A 26,132-nucleotide genomic window follows, 5' to 3' on the forward strand; every position below is an offset into this window, starting at 1 on the left:
TTTTTACGTTGCAATGTGACCCTCTAAAATTGTTTTCTAAGAATATTTCATCATGAGAGAGGAAACAGTATCACAGATCATCAAAGGAATTAAGAGTGCTTAATTGGACAATTATTATACAATATATTGCAAGTTATTTACATGGTATAATTTGAGAAACTTTTTTCAGTTGGTTCACAAAATAAATTTCACTACAAAAAAGTATAAGGAGTATCTCTGTATAACAAAAATGATTTCCAAGCATTAATTACTGACCAACATAACCTAAGCCATGTTGAACAGAATGAAACCTGAAGCACAGTAGGAAGGTTTGAGAAGGCCTGCATTGTTCCATGAATACCCAGGACAGGCTGTGTTTTATTGGAGACTCTTTAAGAAAAAGAATCTAGAAATACTTTTCCTTGGCAAATGTTTTAAAACGTACAATTATGTGAACATGTGGCTTGGCAGAGTGAGAGACCCCAAAGCTGAAGCTTAATTATTAGCTTCCTGGTAAATTCCTCTTTGCCTATAGTTTATATTTTCCTAAGTTGGAAGAATTACTAGATTTAAGAAGTAATGTTTTCATTGCCATTATTATGAAGGAAACGACTTTCTTCGAAGTGAAGGACAAATATAGTTGAAGCAAATATATAGACTCAGAAGTGTTTCATGTTCCACTTTCTGTGTACACGGAGCTGCAGAAGATACAATAAAGACTTGTATGGACACATTTGATTGAAAAACTTTGCGAAGGATAGAAAAAAAAAGGCGGGGAAACCAATGTTTTAAAGTAAAGCTAGCAAAAAGCTAGACAGGTTAGAAATGCTAGATCTATTTTATCTCATTAAAATAGCTAAGGAAATGATATCACATGGAAACAATAATATTTTATGTGAGGTCTTTTAGATGAATTAGTCAACAAAACCCCTTTAACCTGTTGTGTAGTGATTGACAACTAGCAAACGAAAACCAAAGTTCTACTGAAAGATGGATAGCTGTTGCATATCAGGGTGACCAGACGTGGCCCCATGATCTTTTCCTGAGATCCCCTATTGATCTTATACTCTCAGCTAATAGCTTAGTCACATGCTAAAATCAGCACTTCATCTCTGCAGAATACTGAGCATGCAAAGCTCTGCTCTCAGAAACCATAGTAGAATATCAAAAATTTTCTTGTCTTGTTTTCTTGGTAGCTGTGGAGAAAAGAGGGAAGACAGACAGGTTGCACACCAACTAAATGTGAAAATGCTGGAGGCAATACAGAAAAAACTATCCAAGCAGCTACCTTTTAACAAGCAGGCCTATTCCATGCCAGGCATGGTGCCAGATATTTTATATCTGTTATTGCAGATCCACACAGCAGTCCTTCAGGGTTATAGGTGACGTAGACGAGGCTCCAGGAGGTTACATATCTTCCCCAAAATACATGCCTAAGAAATGGGTAGCAGACAGTTAAACCACTCTGAAAATATGTTCTTTCCACTGCACCACACAGCCGGTTTTTCTGTCTCCCAATGCCTAAGTTTCTAGGGGCTCATGCCCTGGGTATGCAAAAAGTGAGACTTACTTCACAATCATTTTACCTGTTACTTAAAGCCATAATCTCTCCCTCTGGGGAAAAAAAATCTCTGAGGTTAGAGTTACATCTTTATTTAAACAGTAGGAATTCATTTTGTACTAACTTCTGGTGTTTGGCAGTGATACTATTGTAATCCCTCTCTCATGATCCTCCATAACCCTTCTCCTCTGTCCATCATCCTAACTACATTTGCGCTTCTGCAGTTCCTTTATGTGCCGTGCATGCAGAGTACACTTTTTGGCTTTTATATGGATATTTAATTGTATGAAATAAATCATGTTAACTGATCACTTACCGCATGTTAGGCACTTTGAAAAATAATAATGTAAGACAAAGTACCTGTTCTCAGAACTCACGATCTAGCGGGGGAGACAAGGTATATACGTGACAAATTAAATAACATTTTCAGTATCGTTCTTTGACACTTAATCATACCCGTGGTCCATGGTTTCAAATGTGAGAATAGTTCTGTGAAGGAAGAGATTACTGGGAGATGACAGTATGGTAAGGAAACGTTCTCTGGAAGGGCTGATATTTGAGCTAGGTCTAATAATGAAGTCTGCTGAAACAGAACAGCAAGAAGAAAAGAGGGCAGTCATGAAGAAGTAGAGAAAGCACGTAAAGTTACCGGGGACTGGGGGAGAGCTGAGCAAGACATGTTCTGAGGGTAATCAGACCCACCTGAATGGAGCAGGGGGTTCATGGTGGTAATCATGAGAGATACAGGCACAAAGGCAGGGGAGGGTCAGATTGCCTGGGGCCTTGAGTGCTCTAGGGAATTATTCTCTCCTGTAGGATACCTGAGACAGTGGGGACCCATTTTAGCATCCTGAACAAGTGGCATATGCAAAGTGGCATACTGAAAGGAAGAATAACTTGGTGTCAGAGTTCAAAATGACTCGAGATGAGATCAGTTAGAAAGCTGTTGCACTATGAGATGCTAGATAACCTAAAACAGGATGGTTAGCAGTGAAGGAAGCCAAGCGATAAAGGGAAGGAGAGAATGGAGAGTCTTTGTCTAAGTGATAAGAAAGAGGAAGATGTAGAGAATGTGTAAGGTCTTTGAGCCCAAATCATCAAACATGATCATGTCATTGATAAAATAGGGATTCCATTTGTTTAGTAGGTAATAAAATTGGCCTAGCAAAGTCAACATATTTTAGTTCATTGGAACTTCTTCTTTTAGCTTAAAAAATTAAAGTTCTTTTCAGATGCTTCTTCCTGTGTGCCTGCCTGTCGTCACCTCCCCTTTCCTGGTTAATAAGATCCTTCCTGGTGTGCTTCTTATCCTCGCTTTCTTGGGCAGCCTAAGAGTCATGAGAGGCTTAGGAACAGGTAATAGGAAGAAAAAGAAATTGAAAAGTGTGTCTAAATCTACAAAAGGAATGGTATTGCCAGTTGTTAATAATTAAAATATAAAAATGCACACTTTTTATCCTCTTCTATATTTCATATACTATAAACAGTCTCATTAATTGGACTAATGGGGGAATAATAAAAATATTCAATAAAAATTAATATAAAAACACATCTTCTTATTTTAAAATTCAGAGTATTCTGTTATATCAAACTAATAAGCACCACCAGGATATTACATGAAATAAAAATTCTTAGCTATACTTTAATGAATAGATATAAATATTACTGATCAACATATTAAATTTTTTACATAAATAGAAGCTGCTACAATGCTTTAAAAATGTGTTTCTTTTAGATATACCAAACATTTCCTTCTCTGATGTTTATAGTACTAGTTTGCTAACTAACCCGTTTAATATGTAGTAAATTTTACATCATCCTTGTTCCAATTCTCACACATTCCAAAATTTTAAAATTATATTAATTAATACCAGCCAAAGGGCACTTAAACATGTAGAACTAAAAATCAACTTTGTGAATTTTATATTACCAATTAAAGGATCAAAGAAAGTGTCAATCATAAGTCTGTGAATTTGAATCCATTAAAGTTTAGATACCAAATTATAAGAATTTTATTCAGCACTCCTTATTGACTTAATATTTAAAAATCAAGCAGGCACAGAAATATCACACCCCCAGTCCCTGCTTGCAATATTCTAAACAGTCTTTTGGTTACCATAAAAGAAGCCTTTTTGCTTTTCTGTATAAATACAGTTTTTTACGCTTCTTCAAATGTCTTGTGTTCTAAGGACTGTGGCACAGTTTCCAACTCAAAAGATAGAAGTGCTAATAATGTCTGTTCTCTGGCTTGTTCTTTGTGAATATTTCTCTAGTCTAAGAAGGTTGAATTGTGACAAAATAAATGAGCAAATCCAGCCTGCACTTACCGCTGGATCTGTGTCTAATTGAATGAGACTGTAGAGAAGATGTCTTGATAATTGTGATGATCTAGGCAATTCAGGATGAGTTAAGAATCAAGGTGTAATATACTAAAGGTTCTTAACTTGATCTCAGTTTCCTTGGTTTTGCTATTAGTCAAAATTGTAATATTTCAAACCTTTCTGAAATAGCAAAATCTCAATCAATCACATAAGGATGCTGCTGTGCTTCTGCTAAGCAGAGATTTCCCAAAACCAAGCATTTGGAAAATCCCCGTGCGCCAGCTGTTGGCTGCAACCTATTTCGGTCGTGGTAGCCTCACGTTTTCACACTAGATAGATCACGGACCTAAAAATTCACCACTCATCGTACCCACACACCCGCCTCTTTAGTGCTTTGGGTTTTCAGAAAGTTGGAAAGCAAGCACTAGCTCACCCTGTCAACTCTCTATGCTGAAATTAGTTGACCTTGAATCCCAGTCCTATGGCATATGATTCAGAGCTTCACTGCCACCAGTCTGTCAACTAGAAATACCCAGACTCACTTTTTTTTCCTTTTAGTACTTCCATGCTGATCCCTCTTTTCATTTAGGAGAGGCCAGCACCTAACAACCAGCTCTAATTTACCATGCCGGCCTGCGCTGCTGGGAACTTGTCAACGTCTCATTTCCTCCCATCCTGTGCGGAATATTTCCAGAGGCTCATTCTCTTCTCTAGGGCCACAGAGACTCCCTCACATTTGTTCTTCTGGACAACAGAGTTGCAACCAAAAGCGCAGCTTTCGTTTGTCCGACATTCTTAAAGCCATTGACATCTGTTGCTTGATGGAGAAATGTCTATGTCTTCTAGGAAGGAGATGCTTCAGGACAGGAAATAAGCAAATATAAGCACCACTTTGGGCATTCTCTTATTACTTCCCCATTAGAATAAAACTGATGACAAAGGCAAGCTTATATGACTTGAATGTCCATTCGTTTTTGCACCAAGAAAATTCATGTCCCATAGCTAAGAGGATGCCACCACCACTGAAGCTGCCACCTCAAAAATCGGTTTGTTTTTTCCCAAAATGAAGGCATCCCGAGGAAGTGTGTATGGCTCATTTACCATGAGTGAATCATCACTGTTCGTCATTACTCTCTAAACAATTTAAAGTGGGTATTTTAAGATGAGTCTTCATTACTTTAATAGTTTAGGATATTATAAACTGCTGTTAATAACAGCAGAAGTAAGAAAACAAATTTAAATTTAGCCAAGTTTAGGTTTAACAAATTTAAACCTAAACCAAGTTTAAACCCAGTTTTTTTTTCTTTTAATGTTTTCAGAAACAACTCATACTTTCGTTAATTCTTGTATTCCTGCACTTTCTAAGGTTATAAGGCAAAAGACATGGCACTGTAAGAAGAGACGGGGCAAAGGCGATTATAAGGACGGTTAATTCTTAGTGAGTATGTAGTATGCGCTAGGCCCTGTTCTAAGGATCTTACATATATTAGTTCATGTAATCCTCCCAGCATCCTATGAAATAGGTATTATTATCATCACCTTTATAGGTAAGGAACCTGAGGCACAGATAAGTTAGCCAACTTGCCCAGATCATGCATTTAATGTTAGTGATGAAGTTAGGCTTTAAACCCAGTCTCTGGTACAGAGTTCATACTCAAAGATACACACTGATAAGAAAAAAAATACGTGTGTATGTATACACATGAGTGTATGCATACCATGTACACAGCTGTTCACAGTTAACTGTATATTCAGGGAGGTAGGAAAGACTAAAGGGACCTCTCCAATGTCATGTCTTTCAAAGTAGACTTAGTTTGGTGGAGTTGCAACTCTGTCACCAATTATATATACCTGAAAGACCAGCTCTGGCAACATTAGACTATTTATAGAAAGGAAAAAAAAAAACCTCTGTAAAATTGCTCTGAATGTTATATTGATATGTAACTCTTCACTTCTTACAAAGTAATAAACTACCACATTAAGGGATGTAATATGTGTTGCTGCATTTAAAATTTTAGGCATCAACTTAGGAAAATGATATAATAACACTTAGCATAGCAAGTTGATCATTTGGCATAACCCAGTTGTTCTGAAATGTTTTTCTTGCATAATGACTTGCATCTTTCTGAGTTCTTCATCTTTTTACCATTTCACACACATTTACACACTCAAGACCTCTTGCTCTAGTCTGTCTTTTGTCACTCAAAGATATTAAAGTCTGGAAAGGAGATCCCAGAGCTGAAGGTATTCAAGCCTTTGTATGTCTTTGTGTTTCTCTGTACACTAACATCACAGCCTAAGAGCTCTTCAGCGCTCCACAAGGCCTCTACAGACTCCATGTGTGATCTCCTCTCCTCCTCTTATAACATGAGAAACACTTCAACAATTTTAAGAATAGACTCTTTTACAGAAATGATAAAGTACATCTACTCAGCACTTAGAAGGAAAATCATTAAGTAGTGAAAATGTTTTATTAGAACCCAACTTCATTAGTAATGAGGAAACTACTGCATCACTATTTGAATAAAAATATTCATATAGGTAGATTTCTTCTAAATATTTTAGATGTTCACAAATAAATGGAAGCAAGCATATAACTCTGTGTGTGTGTGTGTGTGTGTGTGTGTCTGGCTGCTTGTGGAAAGAGGGAGAGGAAGAGAGAGAATGAGAATTAATTAGTATAACTAAGTTCGTCATCAGAAGATCAATGGAGTTTGATAGATTCCCATCATGTTGACATCTTGGTTGGGACACCAAATCATGTAAATTATTTTTCAGATTTTTTTCAGAAAGCAATCTTGGCACATGTACAAGATTACATTAATTTTAAGAATGTGGCGTTGAGTGTTTGTAAGGATATTAGCTTTTTAATTCCAATAATATGTCATAATTTGTCCCCTCTTTGATAGTGTTGGGCTTACCATTTTTTACAAGTAATGGGACATAAAATGTTTTACATTTGCATTTCTTTATATTTATAAAATTGAGGCACTACATTTTGTATGTCACTAAATTCATAGGCAGGTTTCAGAGCAGCTCAGTATATGAACTTTAGAAAGAAAACTGAAGGATCCAGCATCCTAGCTCACTGCCACAGGCCACCAGATGAGACTCCCCCGTACACTTGAATGACCTCATTTTAATATTTAACCCCATCGGACAAACATTGGCACTTTTCTGGATTATGATAGAGCAACCGAGACAGATAAAGTGCTCATTTCTTCAAGGGGAGGGTGTTTAGTTTGAAAGGATAATACTCTATGGCGAGGTATGAGTGGAATCAGTAGCGTATTGTACTTCTAGGAAAATTTGATGGAGACATCCTTCGCCTGGAATAAACTTTATGTCCCTCATTCAGGGGCATTTTTTAATGGCTTTGCATTGAGCAAAAAAGATTTAGAGAATTTTTTTCTTTGTTTTAGGCTAGACACATGGTGCCTTTTAAAGGTAATATTTTTAAGATGACTGTTAGTCAATTGTTGAATCCTCAGCGTCAGGCAAGGAAGACAAACAGTAATATCAGAGAAATCCTACCTGTGAGCATATTCTTTTAAGTCATTATTAAATAGACAGTGCTATTCATGTCTCATCTTTGATCATGGATTCCAGACCAGAATCAGTTTCTCATGATCTGTTTTATTTTGCTTTTAATTTCCCTCTGTGTATTAGGAGTAACTCCCTTTGATGTCTATTTTCACAGCAGCAACCCCGCTCATAGATACTACCTTGCAACGGATCCAGTCACAGGAGATCTGTACGTTTCTGACACAAACACCCGCAGAATTTATCGCCCAAAGTCACTTACAGGGGCAAAAGACTTGACTAAAAATGCAGAAGTCGTCGCAGGAACCGGGGAGCAGTGCCTTCCGTTTGACGAGGCGAGATGTGGGGATGGAGGGAAGGCCGTGGAAGCCACACTCATGAGTCCCAAAGGTACTGGCAGTTGGCGATTTGAGGATTTCTTTTTATTTATTTGAAAAAAAAAAAAAAAGGTAGAAAATCCATTTAGTGCCTTCTCATGTTTAATGCTGAGTCTAACTTTTTACCTTTGACAGTGTTCTGAAAAGCTGTTTCACATCTAGGGTTTTTAAAAGCCATGTAGCATGAAACTGCTAGAATCCTAACTTGGTTTTACAGTAAATATTAGGTTCTTGGCATTCTTTATTATCATACCCTTTTTTCAGCTCTTCAAAGAATGAAGCAACTACTCTATATAATTCAGGTCACATCCTGTTAAACTTCAAGGAAGTATCCAAATTCTTTCATAGTCCTGGAATTTCTTTGTCATGAATGAGTCCCAGGCTTCTTTAAAAACCATCACTAAGCAACCCTGTGAGCCCTCACCCTCTTTGGACCTGTTCAACTTTTGTTTCTATGCCATGGGAAAAAATCCTTGCTGCGAGGAATTTTTGGAGGTAACAAGGGCTAAAAAATTCTTCGTGATAAAGGCTTTTAAACCAGGCAGGACTGACTCCTTGCTCATGTATTATGCCACTCAATACAATGTTTCTGGTTTGGGGCCTTTATTTTTTTCATGATAGCTACTGACTATTATGTGAACAAGGACTGGAAAAAAGTATCTGTACTGAATTATTCATCATAGAAAATTTCATTGTAACAGGGTCAACAAAACACTAACCTTGACTTAGATCTATTTTTGTTAGAAGAATATGGTTGCTGTAAGTTAGCTGGAATGGAATTTGAAGCTGGTTCTATAATTTATAGACCACAACATTATATAATCATTATAATTTATATTTGGAACATACAGGTATTACCTGTGTGATTCATATACTCACAGGAGATTCTGACAAAATTGGATTATTTCCTTACTGAATCTTTTTCTTTTTCTTTTTCTTTTTTTTTTTTTTTTTTGGTCACCCAGGCTGGAGTACAATGGCGTGATCTCGGCTCACTGCAACCTCTGCCTCCCGGGTTCAAGCCATTCTTCTGCCTCAGCCTTCTGAATAGTTGGGACTACAGGCTCACGCTGCCACACCCAGTTATTTTTTTGTATTTTTTAGTAGAGACGGGGTTTCACCATATTGCCCAGGCTGGTCTCAAATACCTGAGCTCAGGCAGTCTGCCTGTCTCAGCCTCCCAAAGTGCTAGGATGGCAGGCGTGAGCCCCCATGTCCTGCCTCCTTACTGAATTTTTAATTTATTTGTATTATAAATACCTATGCTGGTTTTTTTCTAATGTGTTTGCAATCTGCAGCCCTACCTGCTACCTGTCACCGATGTCGTCACTGGGGTTAAATAATTGAGTTTAATAATGGGCCTAATAGTTAATCAAAAGTAACCATTTTTGAAAAAGTACTAATACCTGCTTCTCTCAAATACAGGAATGGCAATTGATAAGAATGGATTAATCTACTTTGTTGATGGAACCATGATTAGGAAAGTTGACCAAAATGGAATCATATCAACTCTCCTGGGCTCTAACGATTTGACTTCAGCCAGACCTTTAACCTGTGACACCAGCATGCACATCAGCCAGGTGATCAACACTGAGCTGGCTCGTTTGTTTCTCCTCTGGGTGACTTGACTGATTCAGTCAGTAGACTGTGATGGCACCATAGGAAACTGCATGTATCATGTGTTGCAGTGGTTCTGATAGGGCAGTTCCATCTACATGTATCACAGGAGCTAATAAAAAGTTATTTTCTTGTGTCATTCTGCATTTGATGAATTCAGTGGGATACAGAACAGTTATCACTAAGAAATGCTAAGCATTTGTAATAAAATACCAGTAAAGTAGCAGCATGCAGATATTCTAAAAAGAACCAAACAGCTTAAATCTCTAATCTTTTGATTGCATGAGCTCCTTGAGTAGTAGAGAGAACCCACTGTGATTAGTCCCAAGGGACTTATATTTAGAATTGGAAAGTTTACTGTTAGGCTGATTGAAAACACAATAGAACATGAATCTATTCATAACCTAGAAAGCCCCAACATTTGGTGGTTATTGCTGCCATAGGAACACGTGTGTTCATAACTCATTGGTATCTGTTGACTCACTACTTAGAGGCTTATTTGCTATTTGCCTATAACTAGCAAATCTTACTGTGGGCTGAATTTTAAAAGAAAGTGTTATTTCTTATATTTATCTTCATTCATTACTTTTTGTTTATTTTACTGAGGCCATTGAAAAAACTATTACAAAACAGTTTATCTCAGATTAATGCCAATTTCCCTGAATGGTCTAATTTACTCTTCTGGTGAATTAACTGTAGTGCAGTAACTGACTAACCAGGCCATTTCTTTTTTTGTTTAGGTACGTCTGGAATGGCCCACTGACCTAGCCATTAACCCTATGGATAACTCCATTTATGTCCTGGATAATAATGTAGTTTTACAGATCACTGAAAATCGTCAGGTTCGCATTGCTGCTGGGCGGCCCATGCACTGTCAGGTTCCTGGAGTGGAATATCCCGTGGGGAAGCACGCAGTGCAGACAACACTGGAATCAGCTACTGCCATTGCTGTGTCCTACAGTGGGGTCCTGTACATTACTGAAACTGATGAGAAGAAAATTAACCGGATAAGGCAGGTCACAACAGATGGGGAAATCTCCTTAGTGGCCGGAATACCTTCAGAGTGTGACTGCAAAAATGATGCCAACTGTGACTGTTACCAGAGTGGAGATGGCTATGCCAAGGATGCCAAACTCAATGCCCCATCCTCCCTGGCTGCTTCTCCAGATGGTACACTGTATATTGCAGATCTAGGGAATATCCGGATCCGGGCTGTGTCAAAGAATAAGCCTTTACTTAACTCTATGAACTTTTATGAAGTTGCATCTCCAACTGATCAAGAACTCTACATCTTTGACATCAATGGTACTCACCAATATACTGTAAGTTTAGTCACTGGTGATTACCTGTACAATTTTAGCTACAGCAATGACAATGATATTACTGCTGTGACGGACAGCAATGGCAACACCCTTAGAATTAGACGGGACCCAAATCGCATGCCAGTTCGAGTGGTGTCTCCCGATAACCAAGTGATATGGTTGACGATAGGAACAAATGGATGTTTGAAAAGCATGACTGCTCAAGGACTAGAATTAGTTTTGTTTACTTACCATGGCAATAGTGGCCTTTTAGCCACTAAAAGCGATGAAACTGGATGGACAACTTTTTTTGAGTAAGTATATGAAAATTCTACTCTGATTATAAAATACTGTGATACAATAATATCATCTATAATAACAATATAATCTTAAGGGCTAGAGGATTCCATGTCTTTGAGAGCCTAGAGCTTCTATAGTTTTTGGATCCTGGCTGGGCATGGTGGCTCATTCCTGTAGTCTCAGCTCCTGGGGAGGCTGAGACGGGAGGATTGCTTGAGCCCAGGAGTTCGAGGCCACAGTGAGCTATGACTGTGCCACTGCAGTCCAGACTGAGTGACAGAGCCAGAACGTATCTCTAAAGAAAAAAAAATTAGATTCCTCTTTCTGAGAAAGAAGACAAAATTGCAAGATACAAAGTTAGATGCAGGGCCTTGGAAAGGGGAGGGACCATGTGAGGGAGAAGCCCAAAGCTTAAGTTTCAGTTGGCTTCATGGTAAATTTACCTTTACTTAAGGATTAACATCTTGCTTCAAACAGACCTAGCATCTTAGCAGCAAACCTTCTGAGAAGCATCCTGCAGCTGTGGTTTGGGGCATAAAGCCTTTGGCTCTAGGTTTGCCCACCTGATAATGCTGGCTGTATCAGGAGTTTGCATTGAAGAAAAACTTCTAAAACATTTACAGTGAACTTTGCTGATTACATAAAAGGGCTTAAGTTCTTGTAATCAGTTACCGGAGAAACTACACTGTGCCTCAAAGAACCTTACAACTAAGTGAAGTCAGGAATTGCCATTTGTTGCCTGAAAGCATGTGAAGAGGTCGGAGGCTCATTCAGCCAGGGTGTTGCAATAGATAGCGTGGAGTGGTGGCCCGGGCACTGTGCTGTCTGAACAGTCACATCTCGGGAGTCACTGAGAGTGAAGGGAGAGTCAGCCGTTGTGTATGTTATGGCATGTATAAACGCGTTCTCAATTGCTTGTTCATTTGACTCAGCTGTGCAAGCCATGAGGCGAAATGAGATGTGCAGGGATGGCATGTTGACAAATGCAAAATCGTCTTTGAAATGAATCCTGAGTTCCTTAGTGTGATTTTCACCATGATATGCTGAAGCAAAAGTATTTCTTTCTGTAGGAGCACACCTCTAAAATTATAATAAAAGTCAGTAGAAAAAAATGACTCAATATACAAATCCTTTCTGTATAACTTTTCTGGAATGTATCTTATACATAAAGCTTAGTTCTCCTGTAGCTTGAATTGCTTTTCTTTTTCGACAGATTCCCTTTTAATAAAATGAATGTTACCCAGAAGCATGATTTTGTCAGAGGAACAAACCTTTTCAATTGAATTACATTAAAATTCTGTGCTTAGCATTCCTTTTGCTCATTTTAGTATCGCAATAGGAAAGGAATAAATTGGAAGTTAATGGAAAGCACTTCCTTTGCACTGTTTTCAAAGTGATAGGAGGCTAGACTGCCAACGAGGCAAAAAAGAGCAGAGGAAAAGTGCTGCCATCAGATGAGACTGGGCAGGAGAGCTGCTCTGATTATAAGATCTTCAGGAGACAGTGGCGGCATTGGTAGGGTTTCAGTTTAGTTGAAAGCAGGGGAAACAGAGAGAAATAAGTTTTTAGTAGAGTCTACTACTCAGACCCTGCTCTCTGGGCCGTTTTTGAATGTGTCCTTACTCGTTCCCAGGAGTTCATCGTACGGGTTAGTGCGGACACTTGAACTTCCTGCAGTAGACACAGGGCTTTGCTTATGGCCTACAAATGCATTTTAATCAAGTTTGGAAAATTAGAGAAATGTCACTGGTGGCGCTAATGTGGGATAGTATAAACCAGTTTGGATTTTTTTACCTTTTAAAGAAATGATAGTGCAAAAAAGAAGATGCATTTCTCTATGAACACATAACCTCCAAGAATTTCAGACTTAGGAATCAGCAGACTGGCTGAAGTAGGGGTTAGGTTGGCAAGCCAATCTTGTTTATGATGGGAAAACAGTATTTTAAAGAATGAAAGGTTTTAATTAATTAAAACACATCAAAATCACGTTTTCACCGATACTGACTCATTACATTTCTTATTTAAAGTATATCTATTAAATCTTAGAGCTAGATAAATTGCTGTCAGGGCAACTAAACTATTCCAAAAAGCATTATTAAAATATCTTACCAAATATCACCCTCACAATTTTATATATATGATATATATAAAATTAACTTTTCTAATAAAATTAACAGAAATACTATTTTTAAAAACCAGTGTTTTGTTAATTTTCCTTATAAGCTGTCTACAGCAAAGACGACTAAAAAATGTCTAAGAAACCTTTATGCACTTTTCAAAATAATGTGTTAAAAAAGAGCACTTTAACCCAAGGAATTCAGAATTATCATGTCAGAATGACAAACGATCATTTTTTTCTTCCCATACATTCTTGTAATTTGGCTGTGAAAGAGCAAAGGCCCGGCCTCTCCTAAGGGTCCGAAACTTTAAAACACATTCAGAAGGAAATGCACAAAAAGAAAAGGGTGGGGGAGGTGTCATTATCAGGCCGCCCCTGCAGCAGCCCTGTCTGTTCAGACACAGCAGCACGTACCGTCTGTGTAAGTCGGAGATTGTTAATGGGCAAACTCAACGCCTGTCGCTACTCATCAGAGCCTTGACAACAGAGTTTCTGCTGTTTGTCTCCTGACCTGGTGGTGCGGTGGGATGTGAGCATCCTAATAGAGGCAGCGGGGGGCCTCTGAGTCCCTGTCGGAATGCCTTTGTTTTTGTAGTTATTGGTGAACTGGCCTACTCCCAGAATATTAGTACGTATCTGTAATATTTCCCTTCATTTTTTAGAGTGCCACGCGTCTATGTGTCTACTTTAGACCTTACAAAGGGTAGCCAGTAAGTTCACAAAGAAGGGATTTGACAGGTTTGACAATGTCCGGAGTGTTACCAAAACCACAACGAGACTGTGAAAAAAAATTGCCACCCCCCCACTGAAAAACACCTGTTTTCTATGACTTTCATGACACCAGTCCCTTGAGCTCTGATAACATGCTCTATATTCATCTTCCTGCACAAATACCTTGCACAGAAAAGTTAAACTTTTCAGCTCAAATTCCCATTTGTATATGGCCAGCTTTCTAACTAGCCTGGTGTTTAAAAAGCCTTGAGAGTAAAGCTTTTGTAGGATAGAAACAGATGGAAGAAGATCTGGAATCAATAAATTTGCCTACTGATAAAAATATACTTGTCATAGTTCCTTCCAAAGAAATTTTAAAAGAGAATTAGTTCCAATTACTTACCTTACATGTTTTTCTTTTATTTTTTTCTTGGTACAAACTTTAGTGTACCATTAACATGTCACAGTATTGGTATAAGTACAAAATGAAATGTAGAAATATTTCATAAAATGCAAACTTTCATTGTCTTTGTGGCTCCCACCACTCCTGGAATGTTGCCGTGCATATAGAACTCTCCCAGTAGCTATTTGTTGAATTAAGAAATAGAAGAATAAATCAAAGATGTAGACAGGTCAGTGTTTCTTTGCCGAGAAGAGTCTGGTAGAACCAAAAGCTGGCATTTGCCAAGGCTCCACTGAGAGAATACCTATAAATGCTCTTTGGCGTTCTAAGTTAGTTCACACCTCCGTACCAATAGTGAATGTTGAAAATGTTAACATTAGCCATTTTTGTTACTGATTTTTAAAAATATTTACCCAAAATGGCATGTTTGCTCACTGTATTTTGCTTTATGAAATAAGGACTTCCTCAGTTGATCTTGTTAGTCCGATAATGAAACAGAAAAAAACTTCCTGTTGATAGCACTTACTTCTGAAATGTTGGTGGTAAGCACAGAAACCTTATCCCATGCAAATACAGCTAAAGGATATTATTGTATCTGGTATCAGAAAGGATTCTAGGAGAAGAAAGCCTCATTCCTGATAAGTTGTTATCACCAGTAAAGTAGATAGGGTGATTCTTCAGGGTACACAGATGGGTTTCTTTAGCATGATAACTGTCATTTTGAAAACTACAGATATCACCTGCTATTTGGCAGCAGTTTCTCTCCATGTTACTTGTAATTATTATGTCCCTATTGTGATTCATTAGAGAAGTGGCCAATATTCTTAGGCATGCTACTGGATGGTATGGTGGGAAGACTACATTAGGTATCAGATGGTTTCTAACTCAGCTTTGAAATCACTGAGTTAGACTAATATGTTTCATGAGCTAAATATTCATTACTGACTGAGTAAACCATCTTGGCTCTGACCTCCTGTTCCATTGACTTGCTGGCCCGTGGAAAGGACCCCAACTAGCTAACAGGGTCCCCTTGTGTGAAGACACCGTGTCTTCAGTTAGTATTAGGGACTGCTTCATGCTGCTCTTCATACCACTTTAAACAATGGCCACACACAATGATTCCTTAGCCAGAGTAATTCCAGGGAAACTAAAAAGATCTCACCTGCTAAATATTTATTATTTAAAAAGTGTATGCCCCAAAAGAAACCACGGTTCTTACACTCAAATGCACAAAGAAAGGAAATCCAGTGTGTTGAACTGGGGAATAGAATAAGTTATTTAATAGTAAATGGCATTTCACAGTTCTCTGCTTGCTTACCCACATCAAATACAAACCGTTTGGGCATATCTAGAGGCTCTTCTCTCTGGTTAAAGAAGACAACATGAAAAACTATGAATTCTGGCCGATATGTACATGCACACCAGCAGGATAGTGACTTTTTTTTTAAATCTTGGGACTTTGAATATTTGGAGCTCTGTATTTGTGGAGCTGACTCTGTGATCTTTTGTGAGCTATATTCAGATTCACAGAGCAAATCAATGAGTTTCAGCTTTTACACATTTATGTAGGTATATATGGGTCTCCGGCTTCTCATTTGGGGGGTTTATTGTCCCTCATTCAAGCTTTGCAATTTCAGAATGAGCTTCTGAACCATTTCTTTTTAATGAACTTAACTCAGTGCCCATGGCAAACGCACGCCTCCGTTCTCATGCTGTAGGAGTGCCTCAGAGAAGGGATCCCCAAAGAGGAAAGACAGGCGGTGTGAACAGTGCATGTGCTACACCTAAGCCTATTTCAAATTCAAAATTGTATACCAAAAGCACAAATAACGCAGGAAAACGCAATGATAATTATTCATTAATTAGAAAAGATATCATTAATTAGAAAAGATATGCCCATTCTTGTTGACACTGAATCCTGTTTAAACAGCCTGGCTGCGGTGGCATGCTGTGTTCTCCTTACAGAAGTGACCACGGTAATCGCTTCTAATGTTAGAAGAACTATAGAGGTATCAGCTGGGCGCGGTGGCTCATGCCTGTAATCCCAGCACTCTGGGAGGCTGAGGCGGGCGGATCACATGAGGTCAGGAGTTCGAGACCAGCCTGGCCAACATGGTGAAACCCTGTCTCTACTAGAAATATAAAAATTAGCCGGGCGTGGTGTCGCTCGCCCGTAATCGCAGCTACTCAGGAGGCTGAGGCACGAGAATCGCTTGAACCCAGGAGGCGGAGGTTGCAGTGAGCCAAGATCAGGCCACTGCACTCCAGCCTGGGTGAAAAGAGGGAGGCTCCATCTCAAAAAAAAAAAAAAAAAGAAGAAGAAGAATTATACAGGTGTCTTCCACAGGACAAAACTGAGAGGATATCCTTTCCTTTGACAGGCATTTGCCATCCAGCCCTAAAAACTCAAACACTGAAACCATGCATCATTGTTATTTCTGCCAAAAACTGCATTAAAAACTGAGCAGCCCACTTTATAGATACACACACACTTATACACACACACTTACACACATACACACACTTATACACACACTCATCCACACACATAAAAATGGTGCTCAGCCACCTGCTTTATTTTCCTTTTCCTTTTTCTCTCTTCATGGAAGAAAACATTTAGGAGTTTAAGAATGATTTGTAAGAGATTTTATCAGCAGATCACTTAAAATCATGGGAAAATTGATAGAATTTTAAATATTTGATTTAGTAGAATAGTTTATTTCTATTTTTGCTGTTTTGTTTAATTGCTTACTAATTTTGCTTTAAATTATTAACCAAAACATGTATTTCCAGGGACATCAATAAAAAAAATGCATAGGCAAATTTCTAAAGTGGCTGCTGGACATTTCAAGCATTAACCTGAACACTATTAAGGCAATACTTTTATTAATACTTGATCTATTCCAGTTCCCTTCAGCAGTGTAGTTTTTAAAAACCGTTAGTTCTGCCCAGGTTTCAAAGGAGACAAGGAACTGGGGAAATAGTACGTTATTCAGATTACTCAAAAAATTACACAAAAAATAAGTCAGATATTCTCAGTTCATCAGCTGTGTCCCTGGAGTGTGTTGATAGTTGCAAGGTTGAATTAACTCTTTCAGGGCGTTCCATCTGGCAAATCAATGTTCCACATGTGCTAACTTGTTCCATAATGGCTCTAGAGTAAATGCAGCCTCCAAAAGTGTCCAGTTTCCTCTTTAAACTCATTATGCAACTGTCTAGATTAGACAGATGATTTGATGGCCTCATATCCATGTGCATCATCAGCTTCCCTTACACAGTGATTATCAGGTGATTTACCCTAACACTAAGCTGTGTACACCAGCCATTTAAAATGATTGATAATAAAGCAAGAAGTGTACACATGGACGATGATTGCAAGAGAACATTTCATGTTTTACAATCACAGAACTGAAGATTGACAATTGGGTGTTTTCTAGAGACTTTCCAGCATCTGTGGCTCATTCCTCTGACATCAAAATAAAATCAATGCCAGCAGCTCTCACTCCTGGATTCTGTAACTCCTTAGCCTCCCAGGAAGGTGTTCAACACAGAGAAAGTCCTTGGCCTGTGTTTCAGGATCCTAGAGTGGTGTCAGAATATCTTGAGGTTGCAAACGCAGAACCAGCGTGGACACTGCACTACTCTTTGGAGCTCTGTCCAGGTTGGGGAAGGCAGTCTATGAAGGAGATAGGATGGTTGGGGATACGATCCACATGCTTCAAGTCACTCTAATCCCTCACTTAGCAACACTGTCCTTCCCCACCCCATCATCACCACTGCCACTTCTTGTAAACACACATACTGACACACTTCAAAAAAGATTTCCTAGACTTCAAGTTCATCCCAAAGTTTGGTGAATCTATGGTTCTTCAAGAGAGACCCCCACAACTTCTGAAAATATTGATGTAAAGAAATACTCCTTTGTAGAGCTTTCTAAAAACTACTTTTTGTTCTCTTTAAGTGTATTTTAAGAGTGTAGGTCTGATATAACTTTAGATTTTCCCATGACTGGGCTTTTTAATAAAAAACAGTGTATAAAAAGCAAAGGCTGAAAAACTTAGTGTATTCTAAAGTCGTTAATTGATTAAGCATTTAATGAATGTAAGTCAAGCATCAGCTAGAAGAAAGACCTCATTCTGTTTCAAACTCTAGAAAAGAAAAGATGGGGCTAGGCACAGTGGCTCATGCCTGTAATCCCAGCACTTTGGGAGGCCGAGGTGGGCGGATCACGAGGTCAGGAGATCGAGACCATCCTGGCTAACACGGTGAAACCCCGTCTCTACTAAAAATACAAAAAATCAGCCGGGCGTGGTGGCAAGCGCCTGTAGTCCCAGCTACTCGGGAGGCTGAGACAAGAGAATGGCCTGAACCCAGGAGGTGGAGCTTGCAGTGAGCCAAGATCATGCCACTGCACTCCAGCCTGGGCAACAGAGCGAGACTCTGTCTCAAAAAAAAAAAAAGAAAGAAAGAAAGAAAGAAACGATGGAACCAAGTTCTAATAAAGGCAAGCATAAGCCTTGCCAAAATTAGAAGAAAGTACTGATTTATAGAGGATGATGTTTTTAAGCTAGGTCAGTTAGCGTTAAAGTAATAAAAGAAAGGTTACAGGAATGTTATATCTGGAGGAGCACAATGTGAGTATCTAAATGCATCCGACTATTCCTAGAGAAGTCAAAAAATATTCAGGATGACTAAACCTCAAACCTTTAAACCCTCAAGGAAGGTCAGAATGGGTTTATGCAGTGGTTATTTATAATTTAGAGCTAGTGAGAAAGGTCATGCCCAGGAATTTATCTTCATGTTCATATCTGTGTATGCATATCCAATGAAAGATTAGTTCATTCACCCATTACTAATTTAATAAAGATTTCTAGTTTTTTCACTTAATTTTTAAAGTGTACCTCATTCTCCTTAACACAACAATTAACCACAAGCATAGTTAATCCCGTATGGGACTGGTCCAGGCAACATGAGCCTCTGAGAGGCACCGTTTCCAAAAGCAGCTATGCCACCTAAAAGAAAATGAAAGCCTTTTCCGTGCTACATTGCAAAAGCAAACAGATTGACAAATTATTAAATTATTTCAAGACTCTTAGGCTTTGATAAGGTGGGAAGTTTTCTGTGCTTTTTGATCATCAAGCATTTCCTATTTAGCCCCTAATTTCCTGGTTTTCATTTATTCACTCATGCGCTCATTCATTCAATAGGAATTTATTATGTGCCAGGTACTGGCCTTAGGTGCTGGAGAATGCAGAGCTAGATGACACATTCCCTGCTTTCAAGGAGCTCAGAGTCCACTGGGAGAGAAAGACAAGTAAACAGTGATAAGAAGGGTAAGTGCTAAGATAGTTGTTCGACAGGCCGTGCAAGTGCAGAGGAAGAGCATCTAAATCCGATTGAGAATTGGGGACAGGATGTGGCAAGAAAAACTTACCAAGGGAGGTAATTTTTAAGATCAGTGTTGCAAGTTGTGAATAAAGGCTACCCAGAAGAGAGAAAAAGAGACTTCTAGGCCAGAGGAAAGCATTTACCCAGGAGCAGAACGTGCCAGGCTTTGGAAAGAACACACAGCTCAGAATGACAGGAGCATCGAATGTGTGTGGGGAGGAAGGAGATGAAACCAGGGAAGGAGATGCTGCCTCTGCCCAAGCAGAGCTTGCACCGCTAAGAGCTGGACTGTGGTGGATCTTCCCTCCGGGGTAGGCGGATCTCTATTCAAGGAGTTTAACGGGGACAGCAACACAGCCAGTCTGGTGACAATGTAAGGATAGATTTAAGGTAGAAAAGTAGGTTAGGAAAGGAAAGTTAGGAGGCAGTTTAGGTCAGTCAGCTCATTAGGAAATGAAATGTAACTTGCTGTCTGAATGTAAGAGGTAAGGGAGAAAGGGGATCAAGGATGAGTTTCTGTTTTCCCAACTTAGGTGACTAGCGGATATGGAGATACAGGGAAGAATTGTGCATTGATCAACAAAAGATGAGTTCAGATTTGTAAATTATGACTTTGAGAGTACCGTAGCACAGTCTAGCATGTGATTTAAAAAAAAATGTCTGATTGGAACTTAGGAGAGGACAGTTCCAAATATGTGGACACGAGAGCTATTGAGAGAGCCGAAGCTATGAGCGTGAATCACATCATATTGAAAGGGAGCGTAGAAGATCTGGGTACAAGTGGAAAAAAAAGGTGTAAATATGTGAGTTTACAGACTGGAGTTTCCTGTGGCTTCATAATAAAAGACAACAACTGTGTTAATACTCAAGGATCCACTTTCTCCTGCTGGATGCTCTGTCCCTCATTTTTTGAAATCTTCCAATCTGTATCTTCCCTTGTATTTTCAATCACTTTCTGTATTTGATCTTCTTTCTTTGCTCCGTTTTGCTCCTTAACTGCCCAAATGTGGTCATTCCGTTGCCTCCCCTTACTTCTTGCACTTTGCACAATGTTCATGTTCTCTCTTAAAGCTTGTGAGTAGGTAACATCTTAGTCTCCATATTGTCTCATCTTAGACTCTTTTTCCTTCCCCTTCCTCTTTACTCACCTCCGTTTTCCAAGTCGTTGACACTCATAAGATGAAACTAGAAACCTGGGTTCCCGTCCCGATTGTGTTGCTTACTCCTAACTGCATGACTGGGAGAGTCAGAGCACCTCTCTGGATTTTCTTGTCCTCACCTGTAACATAAAAGACTCCTTAGTAATTAAAAATCACTTCCTATTTAAAAGAAAATATGTGATTCTACCATTTCTTTCCACCTTCTTATAGGCCCCTATCAAGGTGTATTCCAAAAGAAACAGCACTTGACAAAAATTACCATGTTCCCTCTGCTAAAACAGTTATGCATATTGCATCTCAGTCACACTAGTATCTTATGTGTTAATGTTGGTGGTAGAAATAGCAATTTATAGTAAACAAATAGAATTTTCTCTTTCCAAATGGGCACCTACTTTTTAAAAATCTTTCCCACTTACTAGAAGCTTCCCACAGCCCTCCTTGTCCTCGCTCACTGCCAGGGTGTGGGTCTATGTACGGCTGAACAAGCACCAGGATACAAGGAGAACAAAAGAGAAGGAGGAGTTTTTCCTCTGAGCACTTCCAGACCCATGGAATAAATCCAGGAGGATGAGGGCATGCACAGTTCTGCTTTACAGATTCTTTGGAGCAAAAATTTTCCTTGCCATCAGCCGTCTAGGAGGTCTCCATTTCAAGACCGGATTGCTAAACAAATAAGCGTATCCTACCCATGTCAGCCTTCCTCACTCAATAAACAATTTAAAAAAGAAAAAAAAAAAAAGACTGGCTTAAACATGATTCTTCTCTTAATGATGGCTAACCCAGAATCCTTCGAATCCCTACGGGAACTAATTCTGGAATGCCCTGACTTGGATGCCTTTGTCTCAAGGCCTGCGAATTTCAGCGCTGAGCGTTACCACTTTGTCAGTTCTCCATGATGTGGTAATGACTATGAAAGGAAAGAGGCATTGGGTCACTATTTTTGAATTTGATCCTTGAAGAAAATGTCATTTCTGTGACCATCTATCACTATGCTCAGTGTTCAAAAGGGCTGGACCAGAGAGGAGTGGGGGAGGCTCTGCCCTTGTCTACATGCCTCTGAACTCATGTTAGCTGGGGTGTTTGAAATAAAAAAAAAAAAAGAATAGCAGCTTGACTGCAGACTGCTACCCTTTCTGGTTTTATGGAGCAAAGCGCGGGTCAGAGTTCACCCCATCAGCCAGACCTCCTAATTAAATGCAGCAGCAACAAAGAAATCCACATTGGGGTTACCCACCCCCACCCCATACAATTCTCACCCCTTTCTCATCAGGACCCCCTTAGCCCCGAGACCAGACTCACGTAAAGTAATACTGTCTTTTTCTTCTTTCGCATTTTCCCTGCCATTTTTGATGACAGGTAGGTAGCAGGCAGCGGAGAATCAGGTGGTGCCATGATGTGGCGTAGGCGACTGCTCTACTTCCCTTGGTGATAGAAGCATTTTCTATCCAGAACCTGATTTTTGAGGATTTCTTACTACCTTGCTACAAATTACGATTTGTCTATGAGATAATGGTTAAAATACATAAACCACAGGTTCCTTCTCAGAAGACTTACATGTAAAATCTTTTGATGTTGCTGTCGCAAATCACATTATTGCCATTAAGATTCCGCATCAGCCCGCCGTTCCACGTTCGCTGTTTGTGCACATGTCCCTCCTCAGGAAGGAGGATCCAGGAGTGATTTATGCCTACATGCTTAGTCATGACAGGGTTAGTCATTGTGTTCCACTTTACCTCAACAACAGATAAGAGGCTGTTACAAATTAGCGTTGTGGGAAAAGCACTGTGGTTACTGGTGACAAGATGGAGGGATTGTTTGTTTTTGTTGTTGTTGGCTGTTAAACTATGGAAGGAAATTTGAACCTAAGCAACTCTATTAGATTCTCCCTCTGTGTAAAGTGTGTGTGTGTGCGTTTGTGGGGGTGTGTGTGTGTATTATACACACACGTACACTACACATACTACATATACACATCACACACATATACATTATAGTGAGAGTGGGAGAAAGATGGGTTAATTAAGTCCTTCATGTGAGTTCTTACTGGGATTCAAGTCTGAAAGCAAACCCATGGAACCCACTAAGCAGCTCTGAAAGCAGGCTAGTTCTGGGATGGCCCTGAGGAAGATCCCGGGGAAGGCCCACTCATAAGGAAACTTGAACATTTATCCCATCTGGAGGCTTTCTGAATGAGCCCAAACCAATATCTGCTGCTGTCTTGCCTGCCCAGAACAGGCTTGGTTTTGACCAGAGAAAGCAGTCACATTTCACTGCCTCTCATCCCGGCTTCCCTAGGTGAAAATGACAGAGGTGTGGGGAGGGCATTGCCGCCAGTATATATGTAACGACATAGGCTGGTCTCGTCTTTGAGTCAGGCCACCTCAGGGTCAGGCTGAATTCCGGACCAACACTCCACAGAAGGGACAAAGAGCACGTCACTCCGCAGACTAGCCCGCCCCCAGAGTTAGAATGACTTCTCTGCCCCGGCGTAGGCGCTGCTCTAAAGCTGTGCTCTCATTGACACATATTTTTCTCAAAAGCAGAAGATAATTTTAAAAACATAACCTTTGGTTAAAGAAGCCATTTTATGGGGAAGACGATAAATATTCCCGTTGTCAAGTTGTAAAGAAAGTTTTCGAGAACTGCAAATGGTTTCCACGTGAAGAAATTTGCAGTATCAATAGGCTGTTGATATTGGGTTGGTAACAGTCCAAATCAGTTGATTTTACTCTCTGTTGAGCATCTACTGAAGATGTTTAAGTAGAAAGGTATTATAATCATGGTGTTTCAAAAGATTGATTTGGTATCAGTGCATATGGGAAGAGGCAGATAGACCCATTTTAAAAGTCTAGGGCAGCTCTGGGAATAGAAAGATAAATATCTGAGAGACATTACCAAGCAAAAGGAAAACGTTAGGAGCTTCACATCTGCAAGGGGCAGAGAGAAGGAAAATGTCATGTCAGGTTGAATGTAGCATTCTCAGCTGAGAATGACTGAGGCTGCTATTCTCTGAGGCGTTTGTCGATAATCCCATTACTTAGGAAACTTAAAAATATACCACAAAAACTAAAACAGCAAGTCTAGGCAAACATGCAATCCAAATTAAAGACGAACAAGTAGATAAACCTCAGATAAGGGCATCGCATCAGTGAAAGCGCGGTAGGTCACGGAGAGCCTGAGGACGTCTGTCCTTTCCAGCGAGAGTCCTTTGTAAAGGGGGGCCAGGCAGGAGCAGGATGGCATGTGCTGTGTGTTAGGAATTTGAAACCATGAGGCTAAGGCCAGAGGAATGCAATGGAGGGCATGAAGTTGATGTACTATTCAAATTCCCTGGAGCCTATTGCATTGTACATTCAAAAAGCTAATAAAAGAAAACTGCCTCTCAAATCTACAAGCTGGGCAGGGTTAGTTCACCACTAAGGCCAAGCAACATTCAGTTGAGCCACACAGTTGCAAATAAGCAGAGAATCTGCCCAGAGGCATATCTAGTAGTTGGAAAGGGCTTTTGAAGACCTGGAGTCAGAGCGATTCAGAGGCTAGGCGGCCATTCGTTGGTGCACTGGTTTCCCTTCGCCAAGCTAAGGAAGAGTTAGCCTGATGCTTATGGGAGCACCTGCCAGTCGTCTTGGAAGACTTACTTTCTTTCACTCCCTTAGTCAGAGTCCCCGGGTCGCTTTTTTAATGTCTTTCCTTTGTCTTGTTTTCATTTCTGTTGACATAGGTGCTAATCTGTGAAAAAGTTTTTACTCATCCACACTGAAAGGAAAAAAAAAATGATGTGGAGAATGTTTTAGAAAGCTTTATTCATTGCTTTTAAAGAACAGTCCTAGGCCGGGCGCGGTGGCTCGTGCCTATAATCCCAGCACTTTGGGAGGCCGAGGCGGGTGGATCACGAGGTAGGGAGTTTGAGACCAGCCTGGCCAAGATGGTGAAACCCGTCTCTACTAAAATTACAAAAACGAAAAAAACTTACCACAGTGGTGGGCGCCTGTAATCCCAGTTACTCTGGAAGCTGAGGCAGGAGAATCACTTAAACCTTGGAGGCAGAGGTTGCAGTGAGCCAAGATCGTGCCACTGCACTCTAGCCTGGGCAACAGCACAAGACTCTGTCTCAAAAAAAATAAATAAATATATACGTAAATAAAGAACAGTCCTTTTGGCCGGGTGTGGTGGCTCCCTCCTGTAATCGCAATACTTTGGGAGGCCAAGGCGGGTGGATCACCTGAGGTCAGGAGTTTAAGACTAGCCTGACCAATATGGCGAAATCCCTTATCTACTAAAAATACAAAATGACCTGGGCGTGGTGGCGGGGGCCTGTAATCCCAGCCACTTGGGAGGCTGAGGGAGGAGGATTGCTTGGACCCGAGAGGCAGAGGTTGCAGTGAGCCGAGTGTCACTGCATTCCACCCTGGGCAACAGAGTGAGACTTGTCTCACAAAAAATAATAATAATAATAATAATAAACAGTTCTTTTGAAAGTACTCACCCTGAAGGTAGGTCCCGCCTCTCTGTGATATGTTTAAATGGCCTTATTTATGAAACGATGGGAGTAACAGGTAGTAGTTTTTAATTTAAAAACCCTGTGTTGATCCCTGATTTTTTTTCGTGGTTTGTAAAATTGGCAAGTCAGGGAGCCACTCTCACCCCCACCTTAGGTTCCTCATGAAAACCTCGCTTTCTTTAAACCTTCTTCAGCACCTCATGTTCTCCAGTGAGGAGATCCACCCAAGGCTCCCTTCCAGTATGACTCTGTGCTGCCTACTGTGCCTCAGCCGGGCCCCTGCACCCCCTGACACCTTCCTCCGCAGCCCTCCTAGCCCCACCCGGGCCCCCCGCCGACTGCCTGATCCCACGTCTGTTCTGGGGCCTGGCGTGGTCCCCACCTGGGCGCAGCTGTTCCCCAGCTAAGCCAGCATGAACACAGCTCCCCTTCTGCTCACTCTGGTGAACGGTAGCCTCACAGGACCCTCATTTTTCATAGTTAAATTGTCACGTATGTGACCTCTGCTCACCCAGACTTCTCTTTGTTTTCACAATATCCTCATACTTTAGCTCGCACAGAAAGGCTGTTCTGAAACTGTTGGGTGCCGGGTTACATAGGAGCTCTGAGGACCCTGACACCGGAGCAGCCTTCCTTGTGCAAACACTTCAGCCCTGTTAGTGCCTGCACTTAGGTTCAACTACTCCTTGGAAGGCACAAATTCAGAACTTCCAGGGCTAACCTGTTAAGCTGGGCCACTAAGATCCCAGCTTAACCCTCTGTCATTCTAACTGTACTACCTGCAAAGGTTACTTGTATATTTATTTCCCAAAGAACCAAAGGCTAATAGGTGAGAGTCTGAACGCTCGGCT

General features: G+C 40.2%; 1 protein-coding gene and 1 long non-coding RNA gene across 10 annotated transcripts in view; one reads left to right on the top strand and one right to left on the bottom strand.

The window, feature by feature from the left end:
- TENM3 (teneurin transmembrane protein 3) overlaps positions 1-26,132 on the top strand; it is a 659,662-nt gene that overhangs the window by 607,512 nt on the left and 26,018 nt on the right. For 7 of the 8 annotated variants that reach the window (NM_001193929.2, XM_078001693.1, XM_078001694.1 and 4 more), the window contains 3 exon segments: positions 7,562-7,794; positions 9,207-9,361; positions 10,139-11,013. In NM_001193929.2, the coding sequence (NP_001180858.2) occupies positions 7,562-7,794; positions 9,207-9,361; positions 10,139-11,013 (1,263 nt within the window). 8 annotated transcript variants of the gene reach the window in all.
- Positions 7,191-24,886, bottom strand: LOC114678445 (uncharacterized). 2 transcript variants are annotated; one of them, XR_003729882.2, is made up of 4 exons: positions 24,754-24,886; positions 22,335-24,536; positions 20,769-20,899; positions 7,191-7,822 (listed from the first exon to the last, which is right to left on the bottom strand). It is a non-coding gene; the product is annotated as an uncharacterized LOC114678445 (long non-coding RNA). The 2 variants fall into 2 exon arrangements; XR_013417387.1 differs by lacking the exon at positions 7,191-7,822 and adding an exon at positions 16,930-17,908.

Source organism: Macaca mulatta, chromosome 5, assembly GCF_049350105.2.
Source record: "Macaca mulatta isolate MMU2019108-1 chromosome 5, T2T-MMU8v2.0, whole genome shotgun sequence".
Taxonomy (NCBI): domain Eukaryota; kingdom Metazoa; phylum Chordata; class Mammalia; order Primates; family Cercopithecidae; genus Macaca; species Macaca mulatta.